At 41.3% G+C, this 26,890-nt stretch overlaps 1 protein-coding gene across 1 annotated transcript; it reads right to left on the bottom strand.

The window, feature by feature from the left end:
• Positions 1-361: 361 nt before the first annotated feature.
• htr7c (5-hydroxytryptamine (serotonin) receptor 7c) lies at positions 362-26,890 on the bottom strand. Its single transcript, XM_062384509.1, has 2 exons — positions 26,409-26,890; positions 362-2,285 (listed from the first exon to the last, which is right to left on the bottom strand). Exons 1-2 carry the CDS (start codon positions 26,873-26,875, stop codon positions 1,547-1,549), a joined length of 1,206 nt encoding a protein of 401 aa, XP_062240493.1. The 5' UTR covers positions 26,876-26,890; the 3' UTR covers positions 362-1,546.

Genomic DNA, 26,890 nt, shown 5'->3' with positions numbered 1-26,890 from the left:
TCAATGTTTCAAACAATTCCAGAGATGCCTCAAGGTGCATCTTTGTTCCTTGTGATAGACCCATCAATCTAGTCAGCGAGGATGATGAATTTTGTGCAGCAAACTGTGCACGTCAGGCTTTTGATGAGGATGTGCTCTGTGGAGCTAGAAAGCGAATGGGACTTGTGCAAGATTGTATCCTGTTTGAAAAATGCTCGGAACCATAACTCCATCACTGAACCATGTTTTGTTGAATGTACAGTTTATCAACCGACATTACTAGTGTAGACCATACGATGGCATATTAACCAAGTGTTTCTTTATTTACAAAGTGTGAAACGCTTTGCCACTCCACCAACTAGTTTCTGAAGGTAATGACAAAGCCCTTATACAGAGCAAACACAGAGTAACCGTATAGGCAGATCGATTTTACACAATTAAAAAATTGCAGTTAATTACAAAATGGTGAAGACACCGGAACATCTGTCTGGATTCAACACACAGTTCGCTCAAAAAAACGAGGTAGAAAAGCAACACACTGCTCGACTGACGACATTTGACACAGATTCTTACAGGTCACCAGAGAGTTCAAGTGGGAGTGTACAGCCAGGAGGGAAGTGACCACATTCTAATTCGTAAGGGACAAAATTGAAACACTGTCACAACCAGTCGAGTGAAAGAGTCTAAGAAACATGTAAATTTATAAACTCAAACTGCAGAGTTAGACGCATCGACCACAAAGGTCAGTCTCCAAATGTGTAACGAGATGGTTCCAGTGCAAAAGTCCACATGTTTTATTAAAACACACACTCACTGACTTCATATTATAATGTGGACTTTGCAATTTGGGTGGAACATTGAACAACATTTCTTCTCTGCTGTCAATGATTGTTCAGAATCTCTTATGATTAATGTGTACAGTGTCATGTAAGACACATTTGATTCATGCAGACAGTTAACAAACTACTTTCTTTTTCTTTTTTTGGCTACAGACACATTAATTTCATGAATGGAAAAGCTTCCTCTCATGGCGCATTCCAACACCATTTTCCTCCCACCTCCACTCATCCTGCATTACCACAATATGAACATTTGTGAAACAAGTGCTCCTGTTAACTTTAATGAGAAAACCCCTTGACTGGAGATTAAGTTATATTAAATAATATCTTGGCACAAATCACAATACACAATCAACGTGTTTAACTCCTGTTGTAAATTATCTGGGATGTGTGATGGAGATACTCAGAAGTCATTGTGCACAAACATGTTTTTTACTTATCATACACCAATTTAGTTATTATACAGAAATCTATTTGCTTTCTGTCCTTTGCGAAAGTCCTAGAATGATGATTGTTTTTACATGTCGCCTCCTTTGACACAACATTATCCCACCATAAATCCAGGGCCAGGACAGAATGGTGGCATATGCACAATAGCAGTGTCGGCTTGTGTAGCCCATCAAGTACGCTCTGTGATTTTCTGCTCCAAAGTAGGTTGACTAAGTCACACACACGCTGAAGTGATGTCACCATGCCCCAGTCAAGATGTGGAGCTGAAGTTCCCGGCTTTAAACCTTGAGTGCCTCGTGTACGCCGACAGCAGACAGTCGACGGTTGATGTTGCGATAACGACAGCGGAGAAGGTCACGATAAGTGGAGCGCAGGTCTCGATTGAAGAAGGCGTAGATGAAGGGGTTCATTAGGGAGTTAGCGTAGCCTAACCAGAGCAGCGTGCGCTCCAGCCAGATGGGCACGCAGCTACACTCCACTCCACAGATAAAGGGCCTGGCAGTGGACAGGATGAAGAAGGGCAGCCAACACACGGTGAACACCCCAACGATTACCCCCAGTGTTGTGGCTGCTTTCTGCTCTCTCTTAAAGATGGATATGTTTCTGCGCTCACGGTTCAGCAGGCGGGACAAGGCAGCGCACTCCTCCATCACTCCAGGTGGCTTCAGGCCATGCATGCGAAGCGCCTCATTAGCAACTGTTTCAAGGCGTTCGCGGCGCGTAAGGTCGGTGAAACGGTGCTTGGCACCACTCTTGCGAGCTGCCCTGAAGATCTTGTAGTACATGACCAGCATGACCAGCATAGGAATATAAAAGGCTACTGCTGTGGAATAGATGGTGTAGCCAATGTCTTGGCTAATGAGGCACACGCCGGCTGTGTGGACGTTTTTGGCCCAGCCACAGAAAGGGGGCAGGGTGATGGATGCCGACACCAGCCACACTCCCAGGATCATCTTTGCCATCAGCTGACCGTTCTGCCGCGCTGGGTAAGTGAGAGGCCGCGTAATCCCCAGATACCTGGAAAAAAAGAAAACAAAAGTGTCACCACTGTTTCCCAGGCAGCCTTTTATCATAAGATGAGGAAGCAGTTGACGGAACCTTAGGTTTTTTTTCTCAAATACTTTAAAACCTTGTCCAGTGCAATAGTTATTTCACCTTAAATTCAAAGATGGTGATTCACTTATCACATGTAATGCAACCGGACACCCCGTTGAAGCACAGAAATCTGCTGCCTGTCTTCATTAAGATGGAAGTACAGTGCAGTAGCATGACATTCGTCTCTGCTCATTTCAAAGACAGACATTTCAACGAGAGGTCAAAAGCAGCGCCATTGCCTAGTGGGCAATTAAATGATTTTCCTTAGGCTTTGGAGGAGCTTAGCGAGTGGGGAGGGAGCTCTCAATCAAACAGGCAGCTCGGTGGTTTCAAATAGCGACAGGCGGTGTCAGAAAAATAAAGATAAAGTGAGGTGTGAAAGACTGGGATTTGAACAGAACAGGGAAGATAGCTACAATTCTTCCAAAATGAAAAATCTGTGTGTACATCACTGCGTGTTTTGGCTGAATGCCCCCAGCACTCGTCCGCATCAAATGCGTCATTGATGAAAGCTGTGTATTAGAGTCTGCAGGCTGTTTTTCTTTCTGGTTTCCACTCGATAGTTAATCACAAGATAAAAAGCTTTGGGGAGTGCTGGCCAATTCGCCTCATCGTCCACTAGTGATGATATCAGCAGTGTGGAAATCAAATTCAGCTCAGTCAACATCAGCAGGATTCTGTACCTACTTCCCTGCTTTTTAAGTGTTGAAATGCTCCACGTGTTTGATCTGAAAATGTAATTGTATGTTATTATGTTGGCTTTAATGTTTTCACACCAAAGTTTTGTGTGGGTTGTGAGGCCAACCAGAGTGTAGGGAATGTGCATTAAATATTCGGATATATTCAGAATAAGCCATTCACACTCACTTAGCTGGTTCTGATATCCATTCCAGCGCTTTTAATACTTTCCTGACACAAAGTGGAGCAACCAAAAACTTGTTTGCATATATAAAATAGTAGATCCAACTATAACAGCCTGTTATAGAAAATAGTGAAGTGTAGTCTGGCATACTCTGCTGCACAGCACTCAGCGCAAGTAGCATTGAAGTGGTTTCCAGTATGGCTGGTGGTACAGAGCAGTGGCTCCGTAGGTAGGGGTTAGGACCCCTTAAGGGGGTCGCAAGATAATTTCCAGAAATCCTATAAAGTTTTTGAAATGGCACATTTTACATTCTACTAGTGCAGTACTTGTTCTTAACCTGTCTGCTTGGAAAGTTTTATTGGCCCATGGCGATACTCTGGAGCTACTTCAGAATTATGGTGCAGATTGAAGTTTTGAAGTTAGAAAACTACAATACTTTGTTCTTGCTATTTGTTTTTTCTGTCAATATTTAGTCAATGTGTTTCCATCGCATAAAAAGTAATTTGCTTTATTACTATTTCCGTGTGTGGCTTATATATTCTTTTGAAATATTTACTGAATTGCTGCTATTCTTCATACATAAATGTGGGAGGTCGGTTAAGCTATAAACACAATCCTCAGACCCAAGTTAATAACTTGTCAAAATAAAAGCTCTGCAAGTGAGCTCTATATAGAACATTACAGCAGCAAAATAAAGGTTGAATGAAGAAAGATTGCTAAAGAGGAGGTGATTCTATGAATATCTTAGACTTGACAGAGATCTGCACCAGCGACCCCCAGAAATGTCTGTTTCAGTCAGATATGTTGAACTAAATCTAACCAAATTATCAAAATCTTCTGGAGGTGACCTAGACATGAGGTTAGACCCAGCCGGCAACCAATGCTGTAGTCTATTCAAGGATATAGAAGAGGACAGGTTCAACTCGCTCCACAGACTGAAGGCACATTGTCCTGTCCCCACTGACTATGACAAAATACGTCCTTTGCCTTCTGATTTCTCCTGGTTCCATATAAGTCAGTTTATAGCACCACAGAGCACACAACTGGCTCCAGTCAATATCCTTTGTATGCTTCAATCACCTCTAGTGGGGGTGGCAAGTGTGTTGCATCATTATTTTGGAGGTCGGGGTTGAGAGAGTTTGGGAACACCTAATATAGAGGAGCATGGGAATGGAACGTCCTAATTTCTCATATTTGTTGTTTCATTACTGTTAAATAAAAATCTCTCCAGAGAAATCTTATATTATAAGCCGAGACATTAACTGTCTAGTTCTAAGATAAATTCACTTGCCACACTCCATTACCATGTCCTTCTTCAACACCCTTCAGCTCAGGATAGTTGTGCTCAGTGAATATTACATAATAACTGTTTATTCAACTCCAATCCCCCAAACCACTACTCGGCCAAGCTAACAACTCTCACTTAAAATGTATTTAAGCTTTACAGAGGGGCACCGAACACATCCAGGCGAGCGATGTCAAATAGATATGAGGCAGATCCTGAGATGGGTACACCACATGCTGTGGGAATTCTCAATAATGAATAGCAGTAATGCAGTACTCGTCTCCGAATGCATTCTTCAGTAATAAGGAAGGTGGTTCTGCTGCTTATTTGGGAGGGTATTGTGAGTGTGTGTGCCATGTGGAGGCAACGTTTCCACAACCTATGACTCATCCCTTTAGAAGACTTTTTTTCTTTTTTTTTCAGACGCATCCTCATTGGGTACAAATTCCTTTCACCATGCGGTTAGAGACACACAACTGCCAGGTTGGATAACATACCACACATTTGAACACTTCATTACACAGGTTCCTGAGCGTTGAAGGACCGCCGATGGTTTGATCTTGTGTGTTTTGACACGACAAGATTAAGCTTTACCGATCCTTGTCAGGCAATAACATGATACAGCAGAAATGAAAAGTAGGTTTATATGGACATACATGTACCCCAAGTACAGCACTACAGTCTACTGAGTCTACCAAATACTAGAATAGCACTCAGCAGAGCGCATAACCCCGATGAGGCCCAAGAGTCCCCTCAAATTAAAACCAGCTTAATAACTAAAGCTGTATTTAAATCGACCAAATCCAGTTTTGATCTGCACAAAATTGAACAAACTCATTGATACCAGCCCCCCACCATGTCTTGGTTATTCTAATCCAAGATTCATTGATGATTCTTCAAGAAATAAATGAAAATGTGGAGAGAAGTAGAAAACAATCCCTGCATTTGCCTGCTGATCCAGATCCCCAACAAGATTTAATGGATTCTTTACCGACCCATACCTGTCATGATCCTGCCCTGACCCTGAGCTCTTGAGGTCTATTTTACTACTGTTTTGTGTACTCCTTCTGTATGGACACTTTTTGATTAGGGACTAATTGCTTGTGTTTGTTTGGTTGTTCCCTCTGAGTTCCCAGTTTCCTGTTTTATTTTGAACCTCTTTGTAGCTTTATTTCCTGCCTTTGTCCTGTTTCCCGCCCTGGTGGTCGTATGTGTTTCACCTGTGTTCAGTCATCCTGCCTACCTTGTGTATTTAAGTCTCTGTGCTTCCTTATATCAGTTTGTGGTCATTCACTAGTCATCGTCTGTCCCTGCACATCGTGTTTTCTAAGTTGGTCTTGTCATCCTGTCGATTAGTTTATTCAGTTTAGCTTTATACGTTTTTTTTGTGGGTTCCAGTGTTTTTCTGTCTTGTGGACTTTCTTTTTTGAACCCTGTTTTGTTTGCTCTGGTACCTTTGCCCTAATTAAAGGACTTCATCATCCTTGCTTCGGCATTTTGTGTCCACATGCACACCTCACCCTGACACATCCTTCCACCAGATTTGTGTGTAATGCTGCTAACTAGCAGACAGACAAACAAACTAGCATGGATGACAAAATAAAGGGATTGGTAGAAGTCAAAGTATAGATAATATGAGAATACACAAAAAGAATGCAAAACAAATCAGTTTTGAAAAATTTGGGGGGGAAAAGCTGTAAGAACAACAGTGACCTACAATCCCCTCGAAAGTTGCCGTGACAAAAAAATCACGGCAAGTTTAACTATTTTAAGCAAACATTTACATATTCAGCCGATCGGGGAACATTAGCTTTTATTTGGAGACACATTTCTATCCATCTGATGAAAGTCCAATACTCTCATTGCGCTTAGCTCAGTTTTACATCCGCCAAATCCTAAAGGATATACCCGCCCTTTTATTAACAGCTAATGCAACATTACATTCAATAGCTATTTCTAACTGTGTCTGCTGTTTGGTTTAGGGAAGGAAATGTGCACTTTGCTTATGGAGCTATTTTAGTTGAAAACTGCTGCGACTGTAACTGTGAGAGTGAACCATAGGAATAGATATTCAGATTATAAAACCAAAGCAACAATCCTAAAGATCTGAAAACGCAGGAAATAACTTTCTGTAGATGTATCAATGTAGGTGAAATTTGTCATAGTCATTTGATTCATTAGTAATTAAAAAAATATTGATTATATCATAATGAAAAAATTTGGCATAAATATGACAGTATCTGCAATTTTTAGTTTATTGGAGAAAAATGGATAATCAGTGAAATTGCAGTATATTATGGGAAATGCATAACATATTTTATACCACATTGGATACGTCGAAGGCTCATAATCAAGCTTCAAGACCAGTGGTGTAGGATTATAATCACCTCTCATAAAACAGTATGCGCTTAACAGAAACAGTGACAAACACACACAGAGTTTAGATTTGTTTTCATATCTCTGGAGGATTTGGGACACATCCACAGTCGCAGCAGGCCTCAGGGATTACTGTGCATCAGACAAACACTGTGCCTGAGCTAATGGAGGATTCCATTACTTCCACTAGGCTTCTAGTATAGGGCAGTGTAAAGTGAAGTATTTTTCTCTGTTGAAAAACGGTAACTGGCCCTGGCGTGCAAGAGAAACTTTTTTATGTTTGAGAATGGATACACAGTGAAATATTTACGAGGATGCACTGCATTCGGGTGGGACGGTGATACATTTAGAGCATGTTCTCCTCCAAAGAAAGTAACAGGGGAGGGCGGATGTCTGTCAAATTACGTTCTTTCCCCCAGAAATGTTCCACCGGAGAATCCTCCCTCATTCATCTCACTACTGAGACATTTATAATTCCTATGTCATTGCGCTGCAGGGAAATCCAAAATTAGCTTCATAAGTGAAGCTTTGCCCATCGTGAGGAGAACATCTCTGAGAATATTTTTGTGTGAGTGAAACGGGTACAGAGATGCAGACACTGCCTGAAATCAGGCCGTTTATGTTGAAGAACTGTCTCTTCAAGAACGTAGAAGTGTCTGCTTTTTATCCAGCAGTCAGCAGCATGCAGTCACTGCCTTCATGCTTGGTTTATTAAACATAATGTGAGTTCTGAAAAAGAGTCTGAAATCACCACAGTCCTTGGTCAACTATAAAGAAAATCAGACATCTTCAGAATTTCTGAAAGAAAAGCTTGTCTCCTCTTTTTTTCCACTGGTAAAAACAAACACTTACATCTGTCTCTTACCTGCAATGGGTATGAATACAATCAACCCTTTACTCCTGGGCCAAATGACTCTGCAGCAGCCACAGGTTTTTATCAGCTCCGGCTCGGCAGTGAAAAAAAGAAACACCCGGGTGAACGTGCTTTGTGGTACTGAGGTGAGAGCGTCTTGGTTTATAGTGCGTTTGTGATGTCAAGTGTGACGCACACACAGAGGAAAACTCAATGGAAAAGGCAAATTTTGCCATAAAAGAGGCATAATTCTTAGATTTTCTTCAAGTGACAAATCAATTAACGTAATCATAATTATTCATTTCTAAAAATATCATCACATACGCTCTTAAATGGGCCTAGACTGTCTAGCGAGAGGGCAAGGATGTCTCCAACATCAGACAACAGCCTCACTCCTGTAGGAATCCTTCAGCTCTCCAAGAAACCTCTGTAAGACAGAAACTGAGCAACTTCTTGCACAACACGAGCTGAGCTGTGATTTTCTCTCCAACAGGGAAGAGAAGCAGCACTCCCATCGGTGTCAGACCCTACGGAGAAACCAGCCTCACTCTTTTTAGCTCAGATGAACTTGCGGCAGTTCATGTCAGGTTCTGTTATGCTCCCCTTTTCCTGCTCAGGTGAAGGTTAGAATGAGTGAGTAAAATAGCAGCAGTGCTTTCTTTTTTTAACTCTCATTTAGACTCTTACATAAATCCAGACTGACTCATCCTTGGATAGACGCACTTCTTCCCTCAGATATGTTGGAGGGACAGCTTGCTTTGGTCAGACTGTCTGAGAATAACTCCTGGTATTTATTATGTTGGGTGTTGTGGCAAATCTATAAATATCCAAATAATGAGGAATTGACTCACGATATTGACCAGGTGACAGACTGTACCTGCCTGTATCGATGGTCACTTGCAGGATCACTTAAATCCCACCATGATTTCACTCTATAGTATCAGTGTTAAAGGGAGTTCTGATGAGCTACTATATACACAGAAGTACTTTTTAGCCAGACCAGCAGCATCACACCAGGGATGGCAATGTCAGTAAGTCAGTCGGCTTTGCACACAGGGAAATATCTTTTTTGGATGGATTGCAATGAAATGTTTTGACGACATCCATGTCCCAACAGGAACTGTAATGATCACTTAACTTTTCACCGAAGATCAGTCTTACGTTGATGAACAAATCTTGACATTCCCATCAGCCTCTGCAGAACTCTGTGTTTAATGCTGATTATCTGATCTAATACCCTAAATGAACGTTATCACACTGCTTAAAATCAGCATATTAGCCTTTTTGACTGAGTATGTTAAAAGGGTTGACAGTAGTCTTTAGCTCAAAGCATACCGCCATGGCACACATGGGCTGTGTGGTAAATGGATTGTATTCATATAGCACTTTCCCAGTCTTATCAACCACTCAAAGCACTTTCATTTACAAGTCAATTTCACACATGCACACCCACATTTTTTTCTCCATCCATATACTGTCAGGGGCAATTTGAAGTACAGTGTCTTGCCCGAGGAAACTTCAGAATGCAGACCGCAGGAGCCGGGAAATCACTAACCAGAAGGTTGGTGGTTTGAACCTCCTGGATGGACTACATCACATAGACAAATGGGACAACACTACCCCTTCATGGCCATGTGCAACACAAAAGTGGTAGGGCCAAGTGGAAGGGCCTACGAGTGAAAGCCAAAGGTCAACATACTCCTCTGTCTCATTTTCATACAATGTTGCTGAAAACTAGGAATTATTTCTGTTTTCATGAAGAATAGAGAAATGATAAAATTATAAATATCATCCCCTTCCCACAGCTCCATAACTTTTCCTGGCCCCAATCCATTATCAAACAACACCCACCTGGAGCCTGGCCGAAATCAGAAACACTAATACCAAAGCAGAAAGCAATTTTATAAATGTAGTGAGAGGCATCATACAGATGTCACCAGACAGACAAAAACTGACTAAAATAAGTGGGTCAAAGACTGACACACATTATCTGTAATCCTGAATCATGACTCAGGACCTCGGACCAGCTGGAGGCCTCAGATGATGCCCCTGACAAAACTGTTGTGCTTTGCTTTATACTGCTAATTATGTTGCAGCGATACACTTGTTTTGTGTTTGTGTAAGCTATTTTTAGAATTTATTGTGTACTTGAAAGACAGTGTGAAAGACACAGTGCATCCACACGTGCAACTTTAGCTCCTGGCGCCTTTATGATGTCTCTTTTACTTCCTTCTAATCCCAGTAACACATAGTCTGGATAGTTTATGGCCTTTCCGGCACAGCGCACCACCTGTCCCTATGCTGGTTTACTGTCTCTCACAGCAATAGCGTTGATAGGCAGCTATTAGTGTTGTACTGATAAATGGATTCCCCCTCCAACAGTCAGCGTGTCAACCGGCCGGGTGTCCTTGGACCACAGAGCAAAAACCCTGCAGGCTCTATGCACAATAGATGAGAGCAGAAGAGTTTATAGAGATGATGCAATTAAACAAACATAAATAAACTCTACAACACAAAACCAAACTAACTCAGTAACACAGCAGACAAAGACTGTGAATTTCAGTCACCAGCAACTGTTAGAGCTGTTGAACATCAGCTTTGATCAGCAGCAGAAACTCCATGAAAAAAACAGGTAAGGTGACTTAAATAGTCACCTTACCTGAAAATAAGTATTTTGTATAATATGGAATTTAACAACGACTGAAAGTAAAGATTGAATTGTTCTAGAGTGTGGTTTGAAAAGGGTGTCGGTACCACGGCCAAATGGTCGACGTGACAGCTCGCCAAAAGTGAGACCAAAATTGGTGTCTCGTTCCCGGCGGGGCTGCAAACACACGGTCAGAAATCAGACATTCTGGTTTACAAAGGATTTCCGTGGTTGGCATCACCATCTCGTTCCGCCCTTACTGCTGTCGCCTAGCAACAGAGCTGCAGTTGGTAACATTGGAAAGTTTGAATGCCCCTTTAGTTTTTTTAAACGTGTACCGTTAGCTGTTCGGTTCTGGCATGATACTCAAGCATCGGATGTTTCGCACGTTTTTGTAAGCATTTGTTGGCCGCATTCAAAGGAGCTTTCAAAATAGGAGAGCCTAGTTGCACTGCTGTGATTCAATCAGTCATCGAAAGCAGCCTCTGAACAGAGACACATTAAAGGACCCATTGTATGCCCATTTCACCACAGTTGATATGGTTCCTTGGGGTCTTCATGAAATGTCTGTAACATATTTTGGTCAAAAAGCCACAAGGATCATTTAAAACAGCACCTTTTTACCCTGTCTAAAACAGCCCTCCTCAGATTGACCTGTTTTGAGTGTTTTTCTGGTAAATTGATTTAATTGTTGTTAATCAGCTGACAGACTCATGATTGGTCAAACCTATCAAGAAGACCAAGCTGCCAAAGTTCTATCCACCAATTGCTGCTCCCCCGAATGCGCACAGTGACAATGTTTCGTATCCGAGATATGTTAGAATATTTTCTGATTGTAGGAAATGGAGACTAGCTGTGTATCTTTATAGTTAATTACAATACAATTACACACAGCATTAGTAAACTGTAGATGGGAATGATGGTGGGCACTCTTTGATCGTGTTTAATAGAAGGCACAGAGCTGGATTCCTTGGTACGTTTACAAAATGCAGTTTTTTTGTAAAAAATGTTTAAGAAAGAGATTCCAAGAGAATTTCGGCCAGTGCGTTTTTACTCATCTGCACAAATATGACCAGTCACTAAAATGTTGTTTTGCAAATAGCTCTGCATTCTGGTAAATACACTCTCTTGCCAAGTTAAATGCAAAGATTGAAGCCACATTCATTCCTGTATATTTTATATAAGGCTAAAGCCTGCAGCTGGTTAGCTTAGCATTAGGACAGGAAACCTCTCTTTCCAAAGTAAAAAATAATCTATAAACTCTAAACCTCTAACAAACTAATTATATCTTTAAATCATGCAATAAACTGAAGCCCCAAAACAACACGCTCTGGAGTATGGACACTCTGCCAAGAAAATGTGTGGCACCTGTAAAACCATGTGGGGTTTTACGATACAAATTGGTGCAGGATAGTTTACAATGAAACTTGAATATTTCCCATATTCCCCAAGCACATTTTTGTCTATAAATTATCTATAAATGACTACAGCACTTTAAAGCTGACTATAGGACGCGCCTTTCATTATAAGTAAGAGTACGACACAAATAAAATCCTGCAATTCCCACCACACACATAATTTAACATTGTTCTCTTCAGCTCCCTCCACGGTCACCCCGTCCCAGCGGGCTCTGCAAACATCATCTGGCTCTGATCCTTCGCTGGTGTTTTTAGCCTCTTCACCGTGGTAATTGCAGCGTCTAAGAGCTTTTCTCAGCTCCTCTCCTACTCAAGACTTGGAGAGCACTCACACATATTTCTTGATCGGTGATCCACAGCTCTCTGGTCAATCTATCACACACTGGACAGCAGTGCTCTTACAGCGTTGCCTCAACTCATCCCATTGCTGAAGTGTTTTATGGCCCAAGCATGATGTGGAGTGGAAGTTTCAAATTGAACCGAATCTTCAAACAAAATTTTCCAAAATAACGTGTCTGACGAAGAATTTGGTAAATATTTGGCTACGGTTAAGCGACAAGGCCTTTCATACTGTACGTGCATACTCTCTATTTCTTTATTATTATTATTATTATTAACTCTGCTGTTGGTTGGAACAGATTTTCATGAAACTTGGTGGAAGGTAGTGGGCCAAGAAAAATCTATTGAATTTTGATAATTATTGATCTGGATTGAAAAAGAATTGTTTAGGGGACTGAAATCTATAACTGTGTGAAATTTGGTGCAGCTTGAATATAAAGCTACTGTTGGCCTTGGCAATTGTATGCACTCAACTGAGCTACTTATATGTTTTTTGTCAACGTTTAATAAATGTTTCGTCAAGTATCTGGGATTATAGTGTAAGGACGTACTCCAGTGATGGAATTTTAATTATTTTGTGGACTTTTTGAATTAGCTTTGAGTTGTAATTGGCTTTAGAGGCTTGGCTTCCTGAGTTCTGCCTGTTGGCTACCTGAGTTGGTTCTGTTGTTGGATCCCCTGCCTTTCTGCTTCCAACAAAGACTGTAAACCTGTTTTTAATTGAACTCACCGTGGTTCTACCAGACTATATTGTCTGCAGTTCAGTTTCTGGTACAATTAAAACAAGACAAATACAAACCACAGCTATTTTCTGGCCTTTATTATCCGGTTGGTTGCTCCTGGTAGAGGAGAGCTTGCTGTTAGTTTTTATTTAGTCAACTTTCACATTTTGCAGATTATCCTGTTTCTCGTAATTAATATTCTGCAGCAGAGGCTAAGAACCTTACATTTTCATGGCCTCACCTATAAATAAATATCTGCACAAAGTAATGAGGTTAACACAAAATTTACATATGCATAACAACACCTAGGCTTTATAATTTTGAGCAGCACTGTTAGTCAAGATCAAGTCATCTCTGGTCTTCTGGCTGGTGTAGCGTATGGTGTGTGTGTGTGTATGTGTGTGTGCGTGTGTGTGAGTCTGTGTAAATTCGTTTTTTCCTGAATCTGGGCCAGTAATTTATCCAACAAGCTAAAAAACAAGTCTCTTTTGTCACCAGGGTCAACATTAGTGTCATTTTATCTTATTTACTACACCACTTACTTTCACTTCCTGAATGGATTTTTTGAGCTGTTTGTTAAGCATCTAGACTTTTTTTGATTGGTATAAATTCTTTAAGGAGTTCCATTACGGGGACGAAGATATTTTATTATTGTTATACCCATTTCCTAAAAATGTATTATCTACTTTCTACTCCAGTAAATTAGTTAGAAAACGATTCTAATTATGTTTAAGATGAAGATTTTACACATTGGATGACACAAGCTTTTAGAATGCAACACAATGTAATGGATTATAACAGTGGTGTAACAGGACTATAACAGGATATTTCTTCCACCACCTTTATTTTGCCATGTTAAACGCTATTACTGACCACAACTACGAACCAGTAACAGCCACAAATCTGCAAAACCATTTAGCAAGATCCCAAGAAGCTCTTTCAAATATGAATGTGCATCTTAACGCTCTTTCATTATTATACAATGACTCAAGTCTGTTAGAGGAAGATAAATAAGTGGCAGCGAGTGGGTCTCTCTCTCCTTTTCATGTCATGATGATGTGAGAGAGTGTGAAGACACGAGTCCCTCCATCTTTGTCACCTTCCCTTTGGTTCTGTCACTGAGTGCAGTCGCGCTCTCAAAGGACACCTAGGAACTAAATAAGCTTAGAGGAAGTCTCAGATGTGGGGGAAGAATCTTATTCTCCACTTGCTCCGGTTTCACTCACGACCTTTAAAAAAACGAACAATTTTAGTTACCAAGGATACCACAGACAGCTCCTCTTTTGAACCAACTCACTTTCTTCCAATTTGGCTTGTAGCCAGCATTAGTTTAACTGAAGTGGTGGCACAGACCATTACATGTCATCATTTCATGGCTAGGCAAATGGAAGAGGACAGTGAGGAGGAGTTTTATCTCTTTTGTTTTCTGAGTCAGTAGACACCACCATGTAACATAAAGGCAGTGGTCGAGGACAGTGCATTTTTCCACATCCTATTCTCTTGCTGACCTTTTGTTTGGGGACATGAAAACATCACAGACCTTCTACTAAAAACCTACCCCTGTCGAAGAGAGATCTCTGAAGTTTGGCATTCTATCCCCACAATTCATCAACATGACGCAGTTCTGATGCATTAGGTAAATGTTTAAAAATGTTCTGAAGCATCGCTGATATTTAAAAAAATGTCATATTTCAAACTTATCAATTAACATTACCATCAAAGAAAAACTGACTAAAAACCCAAATTCTTCTTGTTCATGTTCATATCAGCAGAGCGGGACATATGACTAACAACAAAATTAGAAGTGAATGAAACGTTATTATATGTTATGTTAATGCCTCACACAGGACGATGAATGTAAAAATCTTCAATACGTCCCCTCCACAAAATTCCACTGTTATTGAAATGCCTGTATATGGCTAAGGGTCCATAACTATAAAGTTGTTACCTCTCCCCTGCTCCTCATAACTGTTTTGTGCATTTGAAAGACCGCTAAGTTTCAAAGACCAAAGTCCACAGCAAAGCGAGTCTTTTTCACACACTGCTTCTGAAGAGCCTGCACTTTGTCACATGTAACAAATCCACCAAGCAGGTAGTTTGACTCATCTTGTACGGCAGAATCAGAGACTACATTAAGATAGACTACACATATTCACTTTCTCCCACTACTCAGAAATCCAAATATCCATCATACGATCGCTGCCCAGTAGTGGTTGGGGGATGGAGTTGCAGTATCAAGGTTTTGTTGATACACAAGACTGACTAATCATGATTCACTCTTAGCTGTCAATCATGACATTTCACCCTGTTTTGATAGCATCAAATAGCTAATTAAAACATTAATGGAAAAATTAACATTTGAACTAACAATTTTGTGAGAAGAGCTGCCAAAAATGACATATCATCTTTGAGAAAGAATTGTGTACCTTGACTTTTTAATTTGGTCCATTTACTATCCAAAAACATGGATGAGGTGGGATTTATAACCTGCAGTGCAGATAGCCATCAGGTGGCGATGAAGATGCTTTGGCTTAACTTTACTAGGTAAATTGGCATGGCACGCTCTCTATGGTGGACCAATCACAAACAAATTGGCCGGCTGAGCAATCATAGCAAACTGGGCTGAGCTTAAACAAAGGGTTTCAGACATAGGATGAGAAGAGGCACTGAAGCAGTGACTCACATATGAGATATGTCACATGTATTTTGAACATAACAGTGTGAAAATGTACACACATCCTCTGGCACAATAAATGTCTGCCCTCTTCTAAAATACAATCCATTCTTTAGCTACACCACTAATCCTTTGAGGGTCAAGGGGAGAGCCAAACCCAGCTGACATTGGGGCGAGAGATGGTTTACACCGTGGATAGGTTGTCAATCTTTTGGAGGGTCAACATAGAGACAAACAACCATTCACAGTCACACCTACCGTCAATTTTGAGTCTCCATTCTACCTCACCCAAATATGCATGTCTTTGGACTATGGAAGCAAACTGGAAACTCAGAGAGAATTCACACACAGATGACTAATTTAATGAAATAAAAGTATCAGTGCACAGTAATCTTCTGAGCCGCTCTTCAAATGCCAGGTACAACGTGACAGTATGAGTAATACTGACAAAAATGATAGACTCAAATTCCATAGAATTAAAATGGTATTCATCAGCCTCAATCATGCCACAAATCATTAACATTTTCCATTATCCATGCTCTGTATTTCTGTTCAAGCCTCACATAAAGACATTTGAATTGCCTTGTTGTTGAAGGGTGCTGCACAAATACACTCTGATGCCTTACCTCACAGGGCCCTGAGAGCTCATACTAAAAACACGGAGGACAGCTGAGAACATCTAAATGATTTGATTTGGTCTACAGGTTTGATGCATCCTTCTGATGGAAAATATTCAAATGATAAATCAATCTAGCAGCACAACAAGAACGCCAGAATAATAATTCAAGTAAACAGCGATAATAGCAGCTGCATTGCTTTCATTTGCAAGACTGATACCATTGTTTTTCTCTTGAAGACAGTAAATTTAATGCAATTTGAAATCTATGCTCCTGTACTGAGCAGTGAGCCCGAACCAGACGAAAAAAAATGACTGATGACAGTAATAATTATTACAAGAGCAATTTCACTGCTGCTTATATCGCCTGTGAGCTGTGTGAGAGAGAAAATAATTCAAAATTATTCAGCGTCTTTCTAGTGGAAAAGGACAGATTTGAATGCACTGTTCTACATTTATTTGCCTGAATGCAGGCTAATTTGAAAGCTAGACAAACAAATGCTGCTATAAGAGAGCAAACACAGCTGTAACCACAATGTCATGGGACTGATAATAATACTCAGTAAAATAAGGGTCACCTTTGTGTTGACGATTCAGTGCATGAAATGATGGTTAAGTAACAGTCATTCTAGACATGATGCTGAACAGAGCAATCAGCTTCCAATGTACAAAAGAAAAGCTGGTGAATTCTTTTTAAACAGTTTATTTAGTGTACTGGACTAACGTATGATTATCCGAGTGGTCATTAAAATCACAGAAACATTCATCTGTGTTTATACACCAGTGTTTTGGAGAGATTAAAGCCCTGTCCAAACTAATGTTTGGATATTTGAAATTTTGAAAACAAAGTTGCTTTGAACAAGCAGCTTTTCAAAAACTCTGGTTTCCATGTATATGTGAGTACATGTCAAACACAGCATTTGGGGACATTGACATGTTGCTCTGTGTAATGAGCATGCGCCAGAAACAATGACAACAGTAACAACACCAACAATGGCACCTTTGTACTGGTTTCCTTAATATTCAGTTAGCACTGCTAGGTCTAACTACAAGTTTACTGCTAAATGAAGCATCAATGCAATCCTTTAGCAGCATTCCACAGGAATCTCTCTTCAATTCATTTTCTCAATTCATTCACTTCTGTTTTGAACTGAAGAATTAATGGCACAGGGAAGCAACAAGACTTTCAATGCTTGAGGATCACACTTCAACCCATCATCTACACAGGAACAAAATCAAGGGTCATTCACTTTCTTGTCGTGTCCAGTTAATTGGACCACAGTGTTCTTCTCTGCTCCTTATTGGATTGTTTCTTTGGACTTTAGACTGTCACCACTGACCCCAATTTCTTGTTTGGGTGTTTGTAGTTGTTTTTGTATTCTCGTCTGGACATGGTGACATTTCACAAGTGAGACTAAAACTATCCGTCTTGGCCTCTCAGATCGTTGGCTCCAAGTTCACATGCGCAACAGCATGTTGAGTGACTCAAACGGACAACAAGGAGTTCGGGCTGGGGGATATGGAATCAGTTGACATCGATATATATATGCTGATGCTCCTACACTCTGTGCTGTGGATGTCAACTTAAACTGACGTGGCTGTAACTCTATTCCAGCCGCATGATTGGTTATTATTCTCATCATCATTGGCTGTTCGTGTTGTCCGTCAAAACATGCATGGAATGACTTCTGTGGACGTCGTATTGACCAATGTCTTAAATCTCTATAGAGGAAAAGATATTTCTCTGTAATTATCTTAATCGTTTGATCGCCCAGCCCTGGGGGTTTATCAGAGATCAGTCAATGTGGCATGATGAGACAGTAAGAAATGAATAACTTTCATGCCAATTCACTCACGTGACCTTCAGACTAATAGACATGTTTCAATTTACAGAGACATGAGAAAAAAAAGGAGAATGACTGGAGAGTATAAAACAAAGAGCAGGATTTCCTCGTCAGTCGACAGTCAGAGGCTGAGTTCAACACAAACACGCACTTGAGGTTGAACCTTGAGGTGGCACAGAGCAACAGTAAATAGACACACCCACACAATCCCAACACTGCCAAACCGTTCTGAATGCCTACTAGCTAACAACATGTCCTACTTTAAGTTTATGTTGCCTGCTCGACATGTATTGTGTTCTACTGTGTTGTTTAATAGGTAAACTGAGCTGAGAGATCTTTTCCAAAGGGGATGAAAAAAACAAGCTCACCGCAAATTCTGCCTAACAGCCTCCAATTTTTGTGGTTGTCATGGATTCGTCTTTCCATTCTTCTAAGCACTTCAAGTGTAATTCCTTAAAAGGCTCGAGAACCGCTACTAATGGATCATGTGTCGAGGCTGTTTTTGTCATCTGTTTCTTCCAAGGTCAAAATGATCTGCCACTATCAACTGTTTCTACAACGTTAATGCACCAGATTGAATTTGATGCTGGAGTTTTATAATTCCCTGTGTGCCACATACACAGACACATTCATTTCAAAAAGTACAGGGCTGCAAACAGTGCAATGACCTAGTTACTAGGCAGTTCTGAGGTTTGGTATCTTGCTCAAGGGCAGTGATGGGGGGCCATAACTCAATTTGCTGTTTCACAGCAGGAATACAAACTTGGCTCAGTCCCGAGGGTCAAATCACCAACTTCTGAGAATCAGTATTCAGCAACAATGTCCCACTGAACATGTCTATCATGCAAAGCTCTTGGACTGTAAGTCTAGAAGTAACTTACAACAACAATAGAAGAAGTGGTCTCAGACCTTCTGACCATACACTGACAACATGACAGCTCGCCCAGAGTGACACTAAAGCTTCCTGAATACGCCTCGTGGCGGACTGCAGTATAGGTCATAAATCCTGTCTCTTCCATGTCAGTGGATGGGAGATGGACCAAACTTAAAAGTACATGTTAGATCCATTTTTGTCATTTGAGGTCATTCTTATTACACTGTGTTCACGTGTTGATGTTTCCTGTAAGTTTGGGTGTATAAGTAATTTGATTAATACAATTTAGGTGAAACATCATGATTGACAGCTGAGTCTGACTCGTGTGATGTCATGCACATGTATTCATGGTACCTCAATACTACGCCTCCACCCCTTGATCTCTATTGCACAGACTTCAAGTGTTAAAGATATTAGCGTTCATATCTGGGATATTCAGGCTTCACTTCTGGATATTTGGAGGAATGAAATGTTCATTCGATGATTTGGACACTACAGTATATGAAAGGTCATGTGAGTGTGAGAGAAACACCAGACAAGTAATTAATGAATAAAAGCTGTTGCCTTCAGGAGCAGTTTCAAAAAGGGCCACCAAACTAAAATGAATAAACGTGAAAGCACAACATCTCTCACTTGTCTTAAATGTTAGCTTCTTGTTAATGGGAACATTCATACACTCCAATAATTTGAATGGACCACATCAATATTCTGTCCACGTGCGCAGATGATTCGAAAGACAAAACTTGAGGTGCATAGTTATTGGGCAACAGCAGCAATATGCTAACGTTCAAAACATATTATCTACAATCCGCAGCGTGGTGTGTGTCTGTTTGTTTGCAGTCTCTCAGCTCCATCAACAGGAAACCCATTATCTCACCGCTTGCTAAATGTTCGGTGGTCCTTTGTTCAATCTTGATGAATAATGGACCCCACCTTTGTTATGCCAAACACAAAGCATGATTTATGCCACAGTAAAGGTACGCAGCACTTTGCCCTTTTATGCTTCCTGTCCCCGGAGACTGCAAGGTAAAAAGGGTGACAAGCTGGGAATGACAAAATAAAACGTGCATCTCTGTCTACAGAGTGGTTACTAATCCATCATCACCCATGTCGAATCCAGTGCGACATACCCATACTGCTGCTGACGTGATGACTAATGGGTTTCCCAAACTTTTCAGGAATCAAGGGTTTAAACTCTTTTGTAAAATAAAACAGAAACATCAAACTGGGGTCAGTTGGTATTTACCCAACAAGAGTGACATGATTTTGCAAAACATCAGCAGAACAGAACCAAACATCCTCCTTGATACCCTCACTTTTATCTGTGAAAGTATTTCTCACTGTATATGACAGCCACTGCTCAGATATGATGCAGAGTTGCATCTGATTATGTGTAAAAGTGTTAGTTGCGTAGGCTAGTCTGATTTAAGTGTCTCCCATCAAAGACGGCCAATAATTACATTTAATCGCAGAGCATGTGATCTGTCAGTGAAACATGAATCTACATGCTGTTCAAACATATGTTGCAGTTTTCAATGTTTTATTCTCTAAGGTGAATAATAACACCCTCTCTGCAGATGCCTGTGACACACTTCTTCCCCTGAACCATTGCCCTCACTTTGGAGTGTCCCTCCAAACCTCTCCACAGAGCTGTGAAGGACAGTGGTAAAAGAAAAACAAAACGACAACGCTGGGAAATAAGAGATTTGGTGTGCAGGGTTATCATTAGTCATGTCAGTTGTGTCGCTCTGGGGTTGACAGTCTCATCCAGTCCACCACTTTGGTCCTGACTGAAATATCTCAACAACATAAAATCCAGCCAAACATCAGCACGTTACTTTGTCATTGTGAACACGTTTGCACGCTGGCTCAAACCCCTTCTTAAAGTGGAACCTTGCAGGGCTGTTGGCGTGACTGGAGACCTTTTTTTCCTCTTCCTCTTGTTTCCTTTATGAAGTCACATTTGGTTTACACTTGCATTTCTGCCCTTTACTGAATATCCATTTTTCTTTGAAATTAAGGACACCATTTCCCTAAAGAAAAAAATTATAATGTGATTAGAAGAGGAAGGACCGGTGAGGTAAAGGCAAATGGAAAAATAGGGAATGCATATGAACCACACCATGCACAGTGTGCTCAAGGGTTCAAGTGACCTTTGCCTCTTGCGTGGTAAAAAAATATGATCTGCAAGATAGTAGGATCTTGTGATGACGGTACATTTTTGGAAATTTAGTTAAAGACTAGAACTGTACCTTCTATACTTATTTTTTCAATTTTAGCAATTCGTTTTTTTTTGTCAAGTGGCAATCCATCATGGCATCTCCCATTGGATTGTGAACTACTGTTTTGAAGCCTCGAGGTCGGCATTCAGGCCGGAGCCATCTTGTTTTTATTTTTTATTTTTTTCAGAAGTACCCATATTTGGAAGAGCAAGGGGTAAAGCCTGTCTGCGAAAATGAGCATATTGCACGCCCAGGGACATGCACCCATTTAACTGTCAATCACAAGATATCTACGCTTTCACAAATATTGTGCATATCTGATGTTAGTCACACTGAATCTGCTAAATATGGATACACATGCTGTGAATGCAGCATGATGGGTGCAAGCTGCACCTGCTGTAGCTGCCACAGATTTAGTAACAAGCCGGAGCTAAATAGGTTTGTTTTTCCAATTAATCACTTAGAAGGGCTTAAATAAATGCTGCCTAATCCGTAACAATAGTCCAATAAAGTAAGGGAATCACAGAGTCAACAGACAAACAAAAAGGAGCTTCAATCATGTTGCTCTCCTCCTTTTAATTTTCTGTTCTCAAACATCTCAACCTTGTCTGGGTCCATTCCCACACAAACACACACACACACCACCCGATCACATGATCAGTGGACAATTTGTCTCTCTCTTCAGGTGCCTCTGTAATAAAAGTCAAACAGGAAGGATACAGAGCAGCGGTTGATAGTAAAAGCAGCACGTATCAATGATTAACTTGCCAAATGCATTCTCACGGCATTTTTATTTAATGGGGCTCTGAAATATTTTGACAGCAGTTTTGCTCTGGAAGAGGAGCTTGTTTACGTGACACGGCCAGTGATAGGGCTTAAAATTAGATGCATGTTTCCTCTGTGAAGATGGTTTGCTGCAGTGGTTTGTAACATTAAACGTGTCCCTTGTGGTTTCTAAAAGATCTAAAATGCAGCTATCTGTAAACTGTTTGTGATTTAAGAACTCAGTGTAAAATCCCATTAAGCACTGAAACACACTCTCCGTCCTGATCTTGCATTCCTTTACAAGTGCGGTCTGCTTTGATCTCATCGCACTAGGCTGGCAGGATATGTCCAATCCTCCACATTTCGGCGAGTTGGCCGACAAGTGGGAAGTGAACAGCGCCAGTGAGAGTAGAACTTGGGCGTCACATCAAATTACCTGAGGATGCGTCAGCTAGGTCAAGTCATCTGTGTCTGCTGCAGCGGATGGACGTTGCCTCTCCTGGGACGAACTTTACGCGCTGACCTCACAAAATTATGAACATATGTAGAGGGCAGGTCGATGCGGGAGCTGTGTGGGAACTTGGCTAATCAATGACACATCGGTTGGCAGGAAGGATGCGAAGGCAGTGGCTAATCCTGCTGTCATCTGTTGGTCCTGTAGCCTCTGTGATTTCCTCCCTCAGATCCCCTGCAGGAGCTGACGGCTGTGATCACACCTACACTCGTGTTTTCACTCGTCTGATCCTTGCTGAAAAAGTGTACTTTTCAGCAGTTGTCTTTTTTCTCTTGACCTACATCCCACCAACCTACCACAAGTTCACGTACAGTTAAACCTGCTCCTATTTGATTTGCAAATGTATCTAGTGTCAGTCTCTGGCTGTAGCAGGCGTCTCCACTCCTCCTCCTTTTCTTAGAGGAAAGGACTACCCTCCTTCCCACTGTCGTGAATAAATCATTCATGTTTGACTTTTGAATAATTGAACATACAACATATTACTCTCAGTGAAGCTAAGACCCGACTGCAGCCAAAATAGATACCAACTTTTTTTGCTGGAAGTGGACACGAAAGCAGTTACGCTGTAGGTGCAAGCCAGGATAACTTATGAAAAAAAGGCAATTCTACCTACATTAGTTTAGACTGGAGGCCTTGGGAACATAATTTCTCTTTTATCCACTTGAAAACACTCAGACTGGACCTTTATGATGGCACTGGTTCAGCGCTGCGCTGCGTTAGCTTCAATTTGCAGTGTTGAATCTCCACTTACAGAGGCTGTAGGTGATGAATGGGTACTGATGCGTAAGAATGGTTTTCACAGCCCTTCCACACACAGTATGAAATCAATAGCATCACCACCATTCTGCAGTAATTATGACATGAACTAGGTATGATCCCAATAGCTTGCTGATATTTTTCGAGAAAAGCTACTCTACCAAGTTTTATAAGGGGAGTTGCTGATGTGGTAGATGAGTTTTGAAACATTTTGAAGGGGAAAAGAGGGTTGGACTTTCACACTGAAATGGAAGACAGGTACTTTTTACGTCCATTTCATTTATATTACACAAATTGAATAGGAGTGGAGCAAAAAACGACAAAGTGTTTGAGGTCATTGTGAAAATACTGCAAATAAATTAGGAATTTTTGATTTTTATGTGATTCTTGTATTAATGTGATAAAGTACTATGGTTATTGAGGTATTATATTTTATAAAAAATGTATTTATACTAAGCTTTAAACTATATATATATATAGCAATTTGGACTCTATTTATTTAGTGCTCATTTTGGGTCAGTCTTATTGACTACTTTACAGTACAAGTCACATTCACCCATTCACAAAAGCATTCATACAGCGCTTCTATAAACAGAATTTTTTTCTGTAACACAACATTAATATACTGTCAACACAGCCCCCGTGGGTAATGTGGGGTGCTGTGTCTTGCCCAATGACACTTTGGAAGGCAGATTAGAGGAGCGACAGATCTAATCACTGATCCTCTTTATTGGACAACCCACCTCCAGCGCAATATCTTGTTAATGATGTAAACTTGCATATATCACGGTTGAGAATTATTTTCACATTGCCAACATCTAATGTCTACATTACAGATGGTATTGACTGCCTTAATCTGGATGGTTGTAAATGTTAATGTGAGAAGATTAAACTGCTTCAGACCTCTCAACCACACTTAGAATATGACGCATCTTTTTACAACATAATGTGTAATTCTACTCAATGAAGTGTGTATATTAATTCAAAAAGTAGCAGTCACTCTAGGAGCATCTGTATCAAGCCATGCAAGTCTCCGCTGGGTCATCAATTCTTTGCCCACACACACTGGGGACCACTCCTCTAGAACCAGATTGCCCATATTGGCATAAACTGCAACGTAGAGCACCTCCCCTGGAACCCTAAAGGAGCTCCCCGAGACAATCAGCTTCTATCTGCAGAAACTCACCTTCTCTCCAGGGACTGTTTCACCTCCACAAACCCGCCTGCTCAATCCTGAGCCTCATTTGTGGCACTCCTCACATTTCAGCTTCACTTTGCAATTCACGTCCTTGGGAACCCGAGATGACGCTAACAGAGCCCTAATCAAAGCTAATCGTGTGCCTAATTGGCAATTCCCATCCTGATGAATTATCTCTATGATTCCTATTGTGAATCATCTGCCAGCTCAAGACACTCTGCGCTGCAGAATTTAAAATAAATCTGATTTCAAAGCGATCACTGAAAACAGTTCACAGAACTGTCTGTGCAGCTTGCATGGGGATAAAAATAATCCCAATCTGACATCACATTATTTTAAATTCTTGTGTCTGGCTAAAAGGCAAAGGGACTCGGAGATGCTCTGCTTGAGTGCTGTGTGTATGTGCATGTGTGTGTGTGTGTGTGTGTGTGTGTGTTTGTGTGTATGTGTGTTTGTGTGTGTGTGTGCACTTTGATCTCACAGTAACACGTTCAATCATCCACTCTATCGTTTCAGGCCTGCTCACTCACAGATGGGTCCATTTCTTCTTTCTGATTATATCCTATGAACAATTCTCCTCTCTAATCCCAGATGATGGCACCTGACAGAGCCGGTTTGCAGCACTTTCACTCAGCCTCCACGAAAAAACAAAGGGAGTCCTGCTCTACAAACACTGACATTGTTTATTTCCACTCAGCTTTTGTATATTGGATGAGGTTAAGATGGGAAAACATTTTATTCTACAGGAGGATGTCAAAGAATGACGAGTGACTGGTTTCACGGTGGCCACCTCATGACCTGACTGAGGAATGAGTGGCCACAGATCAGGCACAAATCCCAGTCCCTGTCCATCCATCTTCAGTTATCACTGTGATCACGGTGACCTCTAACCTAACCTCTGAGGGGCCGGTCTGCCTCTACACAACTGATCTCATTACCTCCCACCTAAGCACAGCCATAGCTCTGTCAGTGTCACTGTATGCTGACTGGAGCCATCACACTGTATCACAGCATGATATCTACGACCCATTTCCTCCCATAATATCATTATCCCAGCGCATGTACGGGCATGAAACACGTCATTCTGGGTGCAATGCATAGAGGTAATAATGCCTGATTAGCAATAGGAGGAGGAAATAATCAGATCATCGATACCACAATGTGCCTTTGTCTTCATTAAGGCTACAGTTGCATAGCAGTGACATCAAGTACTTGACTTTTATTTCATTGTGGGATGTAGTGGGAGCATTGGACATGTCTCATTTGTCTCAAGCTATCAGGGTTGACTCTGCCTTTGTGAGCACAGTCTCCCCAGAGCTGTGAGCAGAGTGGGGACCCTGATTGGTGGGGATGGGTGTTCAGGGTTGAAATCTGAGGCATCTATGTGGGCTGTATTTAATTCACTTTCATATATAATTTTGGAACATCATGTTGATGCCAAACACCATGGATTGTAATGCTCATATTTATGCAGGTAGAGTGAGTCAGAAACACAGCATTTGGAATTGAGTCATCTGCTGCTGCTGTGCCACATGTAAAGTGAATTCCAGCTGCTTTAGCTTTTCCTTTATTTTAATGGTCGCGTAATAATAAAGAAAGGGGGTCGTGCTGTGCGCCTTAGACATAAATGCGGGACCATTTCAAATCATGTATCAGGGTCTTGGCAACTAGGTACATGAGTCCTGATCTAATGCGTAATGAGCCTACAGGAAAATATGCCCATGGTCAAGCAGATTAATGAATCGTGCTATAAGTGAATCAGAGTCTGCGTACAGTCATTTTCTGCACCAGTGGCTTTAAACGCACAGAGCAGCTGATGTGGAATGAGGCATTTAAGAGCCATCATCTGGTGTATAAACGCCCATTTGTTTCATGAGTTCTGTTTACAATTCATTACTTCCTTTGACACTTGAACTGTTCCCCACCCTCAGTGCACTAAAGTGGTTTGGGGCAGCCAATAAAAACACATATTTGTCGTTTAAACCGCAAGACGCACCGAATGCGTAATTTCGGTGCCGATGCTAAACTGATGCGCTCCAAAGCAGCTGCGGTCCAGCTGCCGCCAACTTTGTAAACTCACCTATCCACGCTGATCACACACAGGGTCATGATGGAGGCAGTGCAGCACATTACATCCATGCCGATGAAGATGTTGCAGAACACCTCCCCAAAAAGCCACTTGCCCCCGGTGAGGTCCGTCACTATTACGAACGGCATCACCACTATGGCCACTGACAGGTCCGCCACTGCCAGGGACACCAGCAGGTAGTTCGACGGCTGCCTCAGCTTCTTCACCACACACACCGCGATCACCACGAGGGTGTTCCCCATCACGGTGACCGCCGTGATGATCGCCAGCATCACCCCGATGATGATCTTCTCCGGGCGCCCGAAGTCCAGCAGCTGCTCCCCGCACGACTCGTTCCACATGGCGGTAGGACCGATGGTGACGAGGACGTTGTAGAGAAGCTCCAGGGTTCCATTGATAACTTCGGAAATATCCTCCTTCTTGTTAAAAGTGAACTCAATTCCCGAAGTATTGAACATCACGACAGCGTTATC

This window comes from Platichthys flesus, chromosome 3, assembly GCF_949316205.1.
Source record: "Platichthys flesus chromosome 3, fPlaFle2.1, whole genome shotgun sequence".
Lineage (NCBI taxonomy): Eukaryota > Metazoa > Chordata > Actinopteri > Pleuronectiformes > Pleuronectidae > Platichthys > Platichthys flesus.
This window is presented reverse-complemented; position numbering and strand designations above follow the sequence as displayed.